At 39.5% G+C, this 13017-nt stretch overlaps 1 protein-coding gene across 6 annotated transcripts in view; it reads right to left on the reverse strand.

Annotated features, from left to right (window-relative positions):
* Nucleotides 1-4633: 4633 nt before the first annotated feature.
* The window catches only part of NXPE3 (neurexophilin and PC-esterase domain family member 3), a 41231-nt gene continuing 32847 nt past the window's right edge, over nucleotides 4634-13017 (reverse strand). For all 6 annotated transcript variants that reach the window (XM_032299230.1, XM_032299229.1, XM_032299227.1 and 3 more), the window contains 2 exons: nucleotides 10623-10829; nucleotides 4634-6041 (listed from right to left, as the gene is read on the reverse strand). In XM_032299230.1, coding sequence (XP_032155121.1) covers nucleotides 5491-6041; nucleotides 10623-10829 — 758 coding nt within the window. In that variant the 3' untranslated portion in view covers nucleotides 4634-5490. The remainder of the gene's footprint in view (nucleotides 6042-10622; nucleotides 10830-13017) is intronic.

A 13017-nucleotide genomic window follows, 5' to 3' on the forward strand; every position in this document is an offset into this window, starting at 1 on the left:
AATGTCCTGGTGAATCTCCTGCTAGGCATTAGTGTTGCCTTCTCACTAGATTCACCTCATCTTATTTCGCCTTTTCTGTGTGGCCCCTAAATGGGGTGCAGTGGGCGGGTGAAGTTACCTTTTACAATACAGTCAAAAAGTAGTATAGCTATCATGTGCCTTCATTGACTCATTAACGAACAAGGCATCTGTGACATAAATAAAGCAATGTTCCTGTAACATGAAGATCACTTTATTTTCAAGGGGGAAGGGGAATGGGAATGGAGTGGATTTAACAGCAAATGAACCATTGCACAACACTGAAAGGATTTCTGCTATGACTTTTAGTTTCACTTCTTTTCCATTCAGTACACTTGATGCTAATCTCGGTACTGCTTTTTTTTTTTTTTTAAGTTATATTCCCTGGGCAGCGTTAAATCCAGTTGAAATGGGGATTAGAGTTACATATCATTAGGCTCTTAAAACTCAAAGAGGCCTGGTGGCCTCTCATTTAACAAGAATATTAAAAAGGAAAATATATGTACACACATATAAATATATTTAAGTTCACCCTTTATGTTTATTTATTTATTTATTTTTGAGACAGAGTTTCCCTCGTTTGCCCGGGCTGGAGTGCAATAGCGCAATCTCAGCTCACTGCAAACTCCACCTCTCAGGTTCAAGTGATTCTCCTGCCTCAGCCTCGTGAGTACCTGGGATTACAGGCATGCGCCACCACACCCAGCTAATTTCGTATTTTTAGTAGAGACGGGGTTTCACTATGTTGGCCAGGCTGGTCTTGAACTCCTGACCTCAAGTGATCCACCCGCCTCGGCCTCCCAAAGTGCTGGGATTACAGGCGTGAGCCACCACACCCAGCCCACTCTTTTTTTAAAAGTTAAAATGTAAAAGCACGTTTAAGAGACAAGTTAGACTGAAGTTGGTGGAGTACATTTTGTGCTCTCCTAGCTTCTGTGTCCTTTAAACTCCTGCCCTCAACCATCCTCTCATCTTCCACCACCTCCATTCTCCCAGGATTCCCAGGTCCCCTTAGAACTCAGGGGCTGAGGTCTCACCTTCAAAGTGAAAAATTAACAACTTCAAAATTTTATTTATTGCACATTGAGGTATCAAGAATCCTAAGTACACTGATAATACATTGTAGACATAAACCAGGTTGAATAATGCTTAACACAAGAAAATAAATACACTTAAGGTGGACTTTCTGGCATTAGTGACTAGCTGATGTTAAAAAGCTGAACTTACCCAGAACCCACAAAGATAATTCTGAGCTGTTTTTTCTGAAGTTGGGAACACTTAGTTCTGTTGTTTCGCTTGGGTGTTTATTTCCCTGTACCTTTCTCAGTGATCACTATTTCCTTGAACAGGGTCCCGAAACACTCATATCTGGCATGTAACACATGAATATGTAAAGGTTTACCATATTTATTCTTGTCAAGTACCCTGATTTACCAATCTGCAAACTATCAGCCTGTAGTTTTCAGGCTGATAAATGTGAAACTGGATTCAGTTATTAAACTGGATCGACTAAGTTTCAATCCGAAACTTAAGAATTATATCCAGCAAGTATCTGTTAAGTGGTCTTAATTAAAATGATAGTTGTTCAGAATGGCAAAGTGAATGATATGGGAACATCAAAGGACTGTTTTACATTCCCTAAAGGTTACTTTTAGCAGGATAATTCTATAAAATGTAATTTGTATAGAAAGGTTTTATTATGGGTTCTGTCTGTCACAAATAGCATCAAATCAATCATCTCAGTTCTGGAATATGAGATTCACTAAGTTAAATTAATACTGTCATTCCAAAATAGAAATGCATATTTTTCAACCACTGAAATTGTATATAAACCACGGTTTTAATATTGTAAACCTAAATGTCCAACCATAACAACCAACTTACCTAATAATGAAAACTCCAGTAGCAGAACTATTAAGCAGACCTATATAACTTATGAAGACTATTTAACATAGAAAAATATTTGTGTAAAAAACACAGATCCAAATTACATATTCTCTATAACTATATGGTTAAAAAACCTACAAGAAAATATGCCCAAATACTACTGTTCATTGTGTTCAGATGATAGAATTATGGATTTTATCTGCAGATTTTTCTTCTAGATTTTATAGTTAATATTCACAACCATGTGGCACTAGCCTAAAATAAACTTTTCAGAAGAAACTAAATTATTCTCTCTATTATTCTGAGAAAGGTTTAAGTGATACTGAAATCTTTATCAAAATTTCCACGCCAGAGTGAAGGAAGACAAATTAGATGTGGAATGAAAGTTGTTCGCACTGATAAGTGAGAAGTAAATGATAACACATGGACACATAAAGGGGAACAACACACACTGGGGCCTGTTGGAGGGTGGAGAGTAGAAGGAGGAAGAGGATCAGAAAATTACTAAGGGGTACTAAGCTTAATACCTGGGTGATGAAATCATCTGTACAACAAACCCCCATGACAAAAGTCCTATGAAACAAACCAGCACATGTACCCCTGAACTTAAAAGTTGTTTAAAAAAAATGTTTTTAAGAGAGATAAAAGTGACTTAGAATATATGAAGAAGCTGTGCCACCAAATCTTTAAGAGCTATGTCACCAAATCAAAAAATAACAGAAATGAGACAAGATCATAAGAAATCATTTGCACAATCAAGTAGCATTATTCCAAACCACTGGAGAAGCAATGCCCTCTTTCTTTTTAAAATTCTTCTGGGAAAATTACTCCTCAGCCTCCTTTATAAATCCTTGAGGAAATGTCTGTAAGTTATTTCATGAAAAGAAATCCTGTCGGCTGGGCACAGTGGCTCACACCTGTAATCCCAGCACTTTGGGAAGTCAAGGTGAGTGAACTGCTTGAGCCCAGGGATTTAAGACCAGCCTGGACAACATAGTCTCTATAAATAAAATACAAAAATTATGTGGCCCTGGTGGTACACACCTGTAGTTCCAGCTAGTCAGGGGGCTAAGATGGAAGAATTGCTTGAACCCAGGAAGTCAAGGCTGCATTGAGCCATGATCATGCCACTGCACTCCAGCCTGGGCAAAAGAACAAGAACCTGTTTCAAAAATAAATAAATAAATATCCTTCTTTACAAAAGTCTCACAAGTTTAGCTGAAAAGGGATATGGACCTTCACATACCTTATTTCAAATCCGAACTCAAGTTCCTCATGTATAAAATGGAGTTAATATCACCTACACTACTGGATCATGAACAGAATTAAATTAGTTATTGGTAAAACCCCTGAAATAATAAACAAGCCATGTTTATTCCCTCATTCTGTCTTACCTCTTAAGTGTTTCTCTAAATGTGAAATACCATCAGAATCACTGAGCGCTTGCCAAAAAGGTTGGTTCCATAAATCCCAGAGGCATCATGATCCCGCTTTTTTGTTTGGAGACAGGGTCTCGCCCTATTGCCCAGACTGGAGAACAGTTGAACAATCAAGGCTCACTACAGCCTCTGCAACCTTCTGCCTCCTGGGCTCACACAGTCCTCCCACCTCAGCCTCCTAAGAAGCTGGGACTACAGGTGGGTGCCACCACACCCAGCTAGTTTTTGTATTTTTTGTAGAGATGGGGTTTCACCATGTCACCTAGGCTGGTCTTGAACTTCCAGGCTCAAGCAATCAGCCCACCTTGGTCTCCTAAAGTGCTGGGATTACAGATGTGAGCCACCATGCCTGGCCTTAATTCTTTTATTATTTAAGAAAATTTTTTAGAGACAAGGTCTTGTTCTGTTGCCCAGGTGGGAGTGTAGTGGCACAATCATAGCTCACTGCAGCCTCAAACTACTGGGCTCAATCAATCATCCTGCCTTAGCCTCCCTCGTTGCTGGGACTGGGCCCATGCCTGGCTAAATTATTATTTTTTGTGGAGACCAGGGCTTGCTATGTTACCCAGGTTGGTCTCAAACTCCCAGCCTCAAGCAATCCTCCTGCCTGGCCTCCCAAAGTGCTGGGATTACAGGCTTAAACTACCACACTCCAACATGACTCTTAATTCTGCATTTTTGTCAGATATTACAAGTGATCCTTAGGCAGCGTAAAGCTTAAGGACCATTAAAATTAAGCTATTTTAATATATTTTACTACCTCATCAGACTCAGAAACAATTAAAAATCTTCTTTCCTCATAAAATACTTTAAAAACTTGAAGGTGTTCCTCAAGGATAGGAAAGTTAAGATCGGGGGCCCTCTGTTTAATTAAAAACCCAAATTATTTGACCCATTCTTCTAAGGGTACATATTTTTCATACTTCAAGCATCCATCTTCCTCTCTAAAGCCTCCCTAGTTTCCTCACATGTCCACTTAGGAGAGACTTAACTAAACTACAATCTATCACAGCTCAAAAAGAAAAAAGTACTTACTAAATGATCCCAAATTAACTAAACTCCTTTAAAATTAATAAGCAAATAAAACTAATAATTCTCTTATTCTTAGATAGCTAGTAGGAATAGCAGTTTCTTCTAAGCATGAGAGAATGGGTGTACCTTATGCCCAAATCAAGAAATAATAACAACAACAAAAATCAAGAAATACCAAAATATCTTGTTAATTTCTAATTCGATTTTAACTTCTAATTTTGGTAAGTAGTTCAAAATAACAAGAAAAACACCTGAAATTGGCGGGAAAAACTTTCACAGCTTTATAATACAATAGCATTCATTACATAAAAGTCAATTCTTAAAACCCTCAAATTTCAGAACATAAAAATAAACTTCTGTTTACAGATTTCCCCTTCCAGTTCCAAAAGTAGTCATTCTAGAGTAAGTATTCAACACATAAAATTTAGCTGGAGCAAATAAAGAACAATCACCAAATGCAAATATTAATTCCAAACAGATATTATATGTACTGCTTTCCTATTCCCTTTTGCTTCTTTTCTAGATAAAAGCAGGAAATTGCAAATATTCTCACTGTAAAATGCAAACCAAGCACATTGGCCTCATCAAGTAATTCAGAAAAGGTAGATCATCAAGAGAAACTCCTGAGACACAGCAGTCTTCAGTGCATTCACAAGAGCCTCTGACTATAGGCTTCCTCTGATTGACCCCCAGAAGACGGACTACTTGGGCTACTCATGCAGATGCACTCAATTCCCTTTACCAGATAAGCTACAAACACTCTACTACCATTGTCCCGTCCATCAGAATACGTTTCATCGTCCTTAGCAAAGTAATCACCCCTCCCAGAAGAAGCTAATTCAAATACACTCATTAGCATCTTTGGTTACAAGAGCAATACAGTGTATAGATGCTGTTAATAAGAGTTCTACCATGGCTAAGTCAAGATTGGATAAAATCCTATAGGTAGATATAAATGTAACCTGCATTTTCTAAGCTCCTCATATAAAGTCCAGCTCTTTTTGAAATTTTATATTTATTAATGGCAGTCATCTCTCACTGGGGACACTTTCCGTAGCTCAGGTCAATTGAGAAGGTCATTGAATATGATTCCTATAGTCCCTTCCAGGACAGGCTAGGTCTCAAAGGGGCACACAAAGGACAAGAACATGTCCAGCTGGTTCTTCACAATAACTTCATCAGGATGCAGCTTGTGTGGTAGATAATGAGCCAGGGTCATCTCCCAGGCATCCACAAGATATACTCCAACCCCTGAGAACATCCTCCGAAGAATGGTGTCCAGCTGAAAGTTGTACCAGTCGCTGTTGAAAAGGCTCACCTCAGGCCCCAGCTCTTGGGCATTGGCCGTCCGGATGACCACCACCGTCTTTGGGCTTCGATCGAGGAGCCGAACCACCGCTCGACGGATGTTCCTGAGCCGCCGGATATACACTTCCAAGGGGAAGGTGCTGAAGTGAGACCATACAGCTATGGCAACCACTGTGTTCTTCCCTCCCACAATGCCGTTCAGCTCATTCGCCACATAACGGAGCTCACTGCTAAAGACGGTGGTGAAGCGGATGGGTGGACCATGGCAGCGGTATTTGAGCAGGATGTTGTGCTTCTGGTCCACTGCAAGGAAGGGGCCCACATTCTTGGGACTACCCAAGTTAAACTCCACTAAATCTGAAACAAGGAAAACTCAAGTTCATACAAACATTCACACCAAGCACATATATTTTGATTATACCTTATTAAGTGGCTTCAAATAATAAGCTTTTTTTTAAAGTACAATGAGAAGGTACAATATAAATGTAAAGGGAATACCTATTTCACTGTATTCTGCCCCCTTTCGTCTATCAATGGGCCTTTATTCTAACATATTATTTAAATTATTCCACAAACCTAATATTCATTATAAATAACACCATCAGTTATAGATTCTACACGTGTCTATGCCTAAAAAACAAAATAACCCCTTTTTCTCTAATTATTAGGCCAAGAAATGTTGCTATTTGTATTGATCATTGCAATTTTTTTATCTAGTCTAAAGTTTTTTTTTAAACTTTTATTTTAGGTTTGGGGGTGCATGTAAAGGTTCGTTACATAGGAAAAAACATGTCAAATATGATTTCATCACCCAGGTTTTCAGCCCAGTACCAAATAGTTATCTTTTCTGCTCCTCTCCTTCCTCCCACTCTCCCTCTTCAAGTAGACCCGTGTCTGTTGCTTCCTTCTGTGTGTTCGTAAGTTCTTATCATTTCTCTCCCACTTATAAGTGAGAACATGTGGTGTTTTCTGTGTTAGTTTGCTAAGGATAATGGCCTCCAGCTCCAACCATGTTCCCACAAAAGACATGCATGATCTCAGCAGGGCGGAGGGGGATCACCTGAGGTCAGGAGTTTGAGACAAGCCTGACCAACATGGAGAAACCCCATCTCTACTAAAAATACAAAATTAGCTGGGCGTGGTGGCACATGCCTGTAATCCCAGCTACTTGGGAGGCTGAGGCAGGAGAATTGCTTGGACCCAAGAGGCAGAGGTTTTGGTGAGCTGAGATCATGCCATTGCACTCCAGCCTGGGCAATAAGAGCGAAACTGCGTCTCAAAAAAAAAAAAAAAAAAGATATGGCCTTTTTATGGCTGCATAGTATTCCACAGTGTGTATGTACCACATTGTCTTTATCCAATCTGTCACTGATGGACATTTAGGTTGATTCCATGTCTTTGCTATTGTGAACAATGCTGCAATGAACATTTGCTTGCATGTGTCTTTACGGCAGAATGACTTATATTTCTCTGGGTATATACCCCGTAATGGGATTGCTGGGTCGAATGGTAGTTCTGCTTTTAGCTCTTTGAGGAATCACCATACTGCCTTCCACGAGGGTTGAACTAATTTATACTCCCACCAACAGTGTAAAAGTGTTCCCTTTGCTCTGCAACCTTGCCAGCATCTGTTATTTTTTGGCTTTTTAGTAGTAGCCATTCTGACAGGTGTGAGAACCACAATTTCACTGTGGTTTTGATTTGCATTTCTCTAATGATCAGTGATACTGAGCTTTTTCTTCATTATGTTTGTTGACTGTATGTACGTCGTCTTCTGAGAAGTGTCTGTTTATAATCATTTAATTTATAAAAATCAACTTGGCGTTTATATTTTATTCTCCTACAGATAAATATTATTTCTTTCAAGACAGGGGCTTTAACTTCTGTTTTATGAGCACATGTTAGTAACCTAATACTTCTTTTGGGAAATTCTGTCATTTGTAATAACATAAATGAAATTAGAGGACATTATGCTAAGTGAAATAAGCCAGACGCAGATGTCTGTTATGTGGAACCTCATGCAATATTTGTCTTATACTGACTTATATGTGGAACTTTAAAAAGTTGAAGTAGAGAGTAGAATAGTGGTTCCCAGGAGTTTGGTGCAATGGGGAGATGTTAATCAAAGTCTCAGAAGGAAAATGTTTTAGAGATCCATTGTACAACCTGGTAACCGTAGTAAATAATAATGTACTGTATATTTCAAAATTTCTAAAAGAGGAGATTTTAAATGTTCTCACTATAAAAATTTAATTATGTGAGGTGATGGATATGTTAATTTACTTGATATAATAATTCTACAATGTACATATATATCAAAATATCACACTGTACCCCATAAATATACCTAACTGTTGATTAAAATTGAAATGTTTTTAAAATAACATTAAAGCAAGTTCAAATGTAATTCTGAAAAATGAAAACAAACACCTCTTTCTGCAATAGGCAAAAGAAAGAGGCAACCCTGTTTCTTTTGACTTTCAATTTTACCCTATAGATGAACAATCATGTCAATGTCCTACAGAAAAACTTCCATCTGTATCATGAGAATGATGTAGATAGCATCACAAGTTAGAATTCCCTTTTCTAAATAGTATTTCAAGGTCCAGTTGCCTGGAGACATTCTGAAGGTCCCAGGAATCAGTGGGACTCACTGTTATTCCTAAAAGCAACTCTGTATAATTCATCACTTAGTATGTGCCCTGTGAGGAAAGAAGATTTGTCTCAAATCCCTTAATACTCCCTTAAGTGTCTTAAGTAAATGCTGACAATCCAATTCAACTAATATTTCCTAAGCACCTACTTACTGCCCACTACTACATGTGCTACAAGCCAGCAACGCTCACATGGATAAGCTACAGTCCTTGCCCTCAGGGAGGTCACAGTCAATTCTGAAGAAGTAACATCAGAATATAATTGTTCTACAGGCTGGGCATGGTGGCTCATATCTGTAATCCCAGTATTCTGGGAGGCTGAGGCAGGCAGATCACTTGAGGTCAGGAGTTTGAAACCAGCCTGGCCAACATGGTGAAACCCAGTATCTAATAAAAATACAAAAGTTAACCAGGCATGGTGGCAGGCGCCTATAATCTCAGCTACTTGGAGGGCTGAGCCAGGAGAATCATGTGAACCTGGAAGGGAGAGGTTTTAGTGAGTCAGGATCACACCACTGCACTCCAGCCTGAGCGAAAGAGCTAGACTTCATCTCAAAAACAAACAAAAAGAATACAATTGTCATATATTCTTCTTAAGGGTTAAAGTGGGTTTCACTTTTTTCTCCTGGCAGTTCCAGGCTTCTCTTCCAGATTTTCCTACCTAATAACTATTTAGCATCTAGCTCCATTTAAACTGAATAGAAAGCTCAAGCTACCACTTTCTTTTGATTAAGATCAAGCACTGACACAAGTCTTTATTTTTAGCAGGTGAAGATATGTCGGTAAAGGATATGGTAGGAAGTGTGCAAAATAGTCAGTGTGATCCTTGCTATCAAAGGCAACAGCAGCTACATCATTAGAACTTAAGCAGCAGCAACTGCATATGCCTAGGAAGGCCCTCACTGGTCAGCGTCACATCAAGCCTCGCCTAGCATCATGCCATACAAAGCATTTCCCTTCTCCTAATGTATAACTTAACACTTTACCAAATAAAGTTTAGTTATATCTGTTTCAATTTAAAAGACAAGCAAAACAAAGTGGAATTGACTTTACACTTTTGGGGACAATACGTACTTCTCCTTTCCTTCTAAAAATTAAATTCAAAACTAAGTCGAAGCCAGGTGTGAGCCACCAGCACTTTGGGAGGTTGAGGCAGGCGAACTGCTTGAGCATGAGAACTTGAGACTAGCCTGAGCAACACAGCAAGACCTCATTTCTACAAAAAAATTAGCCGGGTAAAGTGGCTCATGCCTATGGTCCCAAATGCTTGAGAGGCTGAAGTGGGAGGATCGTTTGAGCCCAGGAGGTTGAGGCTGCAGTGAGCCATGAGTACACCTTCGCATTCCAGCCTGGGAGACAGAGTGAAACCTCGTCTCGATCAATCAATAAAACTAAGTTGACCTAATAAATAAAAGAGCTGATTAAAAGAATCACAAACAACTCACAACAAACCATCAGGCTTTACTTTATTAAAAGCCTTGTCCACACATAGCCATTAAAAACAGTTCCCATGAAACTACTTATCAGCTCTCTAAATTGTAGGCAGGGTCTTTATTTCTACTCCTCCAAGATCCCGCCTTCTTACCTCATCCACACCCCTTTCAGAAGGAAGAATGCCCTTGTGAAGAAGGAACGGGCCTCCAGCCATTGGGGTTTTGTTCTGAGTCTGGAGAACAGCCCCAGAGCCAAACTGAGAAATCAAGAAGCTAAGAATGCTGGAACTTACCCAGACTCCCTCAGGGGGAGTCAACTCCACCTCAGAGGCACACCAATGGTAGACCCAATGGATAACACAGGGATGGCTTTGCTGCAAGAATGCATTAAAATGGACAGCAATAGGTCTGGTTGCTTCCTTCTACATAAAGCTACTATAAGCTTAAAGTTGGATGAGACAGAAGTAGGGGGAGAAACAACTAGAAATGTCCGCCTCCATTTCACAACACAGAATATTAGAAGTGAAGGACAGCTGTGAAGTGACATGGTCCAGCTATCTCATCTCACACATGGAGAAATGAAGCCCTGAGAAGTAAATGACTTGTCCAAAGTCATACAGCTCAACAGTGGCATAAACCTCAATGAGAACTCAGCGCTTCCATGAGTACAACACAACACAGCTATTGATCAGAAAATGTCACACATCTCTTCCGGATTTGGGTACCTCTTTAGTCCTTCAGAGAAATACATGTTTCTTCACCTGATAACCTTTCTTCAGGCACCTGAATGAGTCTGCTTATTTCAAAGCTAACGTGGAAAAGAGTTACGAAACAAAAAGCAAAGTACCAACCTGGAACAAACGTAGTAAGGTATTCAAACCATTGCCTGATTGTTGAGTCACCAAATAAATGCACCACTTTTCTTTGTAAGCACTCTGTAATGTTGTCAGGGTCATTAAACTGACGCATCTTAAACTTTCTGGGCCTCCACTGGTCTTTATAATAATACCCAGAGGGAAAAGTTCCTGAGCTTTGAGATAGTTCTAGATTATTAGTCTCTGAAAAAAAAAAAGAAAAAAATATATTTAATATTATCCTCCAACAACAGATGAAAGATGTCCCAAGAAACAATTATGCCCATGTATTTTTGTTAGCCTGCTGGCATGTGGGAAACATTTCCTGCTGTCAGATCTCAAATCCCAGACTTTTCTCCTGATTAAAAAAAGGTTTTCTGCAGCCATAAAAAAAGAATGAGTTCATGTCCTTTGCAGAGACATGGATGAAGCTGGAATCCATCATTTTCCGCAAACTAACACAGGAACAGAAAACCAAACACCACATGTTCTCACTCGTAAGTGAGAATTGAACAATGAGACACACAGACACAGAGAGGGGAACATCACACACTGGGGCTGTCAGGGGGTTGGGGACAAGGGGAGGGAGAGCATTAGGACAAGTACCTAACGCAGGCAGGGCTTAAAACCTAGATAATGGGTTGATAGGTGCAGCAAACCTATCAGCCATGACACATGTATACCTATATAACAAACCTGCACACTCTGCACATATATCCTAGAACGTAAAGTAAAAAAATTTTTTTAAGTTTTCTTTTGTACAAAATGGACAAATATGAAATAGGCATAAGGATACTGGTGGACAGAAAGGCAAAGGGGGACTTTCAGCATTCCCTCTGACTACATTTTTTTTTTTTAATGAACTCACTCTTTTTGCCCAAGCTGGAGTGCAGTGGAGCAATCTCAGCTCACTGCAACCTCCACCTTCTGGGTTCAAGCAGTTCTCCTGCCTCAGCCTCCCGAGTAGCTGGGATTACAGGCACACACTACCATGCCTGGCTAATTTTTGCATTTTTTGCAGAAACAGGGTTTCACCATGTTGGCCAGGCTGGTCTCAAACTCCTGATCTCAAGCGATCTGCCCGCCTCGGCCTCCCAGAGTGCCGGGATTACAGGCATGTGCCACCGTGTCCGTCCTGATTATGTATGTTTTTATCAAAGCCAAATATAAAGGAATATAAAAGCCAAGGAAATGTGTGGACACAAGCATTTATCCAGCATTATCCCACAATAGAACAGTTTCTCACCCACACACCTATGAGGCAAGTAACAACTTAGACTGATATTTTACACATACAGAGTAGTATTATTTCACTGTTTTCAGCCCACTAAAAGCAAAGTTAGAATCCATGAATCCTACCTTCAAATTTTAATTTCAATTCCAAAAAAAAACTACTTAATATAGAGAACAAACTAATGGCATACAATCTAAAGGATTATTCTTCATAATACCAAAGGTTCAGAAAGCCTTTATACATAACGAACAATACTAAAAATACATCACCAATGTGTACTCCTGGCTGTAACCTAGCTACACATGATAGCACAAGCAAAAGCACACCGTTCAGAGGGAGAGTCAACATCCTGCTGCCCTAACACCTCCTGTGGAAACAACACACATTACATGCTTCAAAATAGATTGTGATGGCTAATAGTTCTTGCAAGTTTACTCTGCATCAGAAACTATCCTGAGCAAACATATTATCTCATATGCTCACAGTAACTCTTTAAAGTAGGTCCCATTACTGTCCCTGCCGTTTTTTGTTATTTGAAGATAATGTCTCTATATCTCTAAAACTTCTTGGCTTCTCTTTAAAGCCCATGGTTTGCATTTTCTTCCAAAGGCTGTCATCCATGTAATCCGTTAGCCATGAGGGCTATCTGGGCCAAAAATGCAACAAAATGAGAGAGAAAAAGGCAGAGAGACAAATTTTCCTAAATCATCCAGAAAGAGCTGGATGAAAAGGACACAGAATAAGCAACTTGACCAAGGTCCCCGAGCTGAGCTCATAAGGAGCGAAGCCAGGACCTGGCCCAGGCAGGGGAGCCCCCCATGATCTTAACCACTGAGCTAGAGCACATCTCAAAACAAGACATTTACAGATGTCAGCCATTTCTTTTTTTTTTTTTTCAAGGTATACATTTATTCATTTCAAACATACAATCTTCCAGAAACCACCAGTTTATATCATTTTCTTACACAACCTTAGTCGCAATCCAGTCATTCTATAGTCACCTATAAAGCCACAATTTGGAATTTAAATGCTTACACAACTCAGAAATTTAAATTTGAGTGAGTCCCCTATTTGTGACTATTTTTAGCTTTATTTGACTCGACACTATCTGTGTTGCTCAAAATTATTTTGGTTTTTCTCCCTCCAATGATGATGCTC

The sequence above is a fragment of the Sapajus apella genome, unplaced genomic scaffold (assembly GCF_009761245.1).
Source record: "Sapajus apella isolate SASKATOON/1434 unplaced genomic scaffold, GSC_monkey_1.0 scaffold40, whole genome shotgun sequence".
Classification (NCBI taxonomy): Eukaryota; Metazoa; Chordata; class Mammalia; order Primates; family Cebidae; genus Sapajus; species Sapajus apella.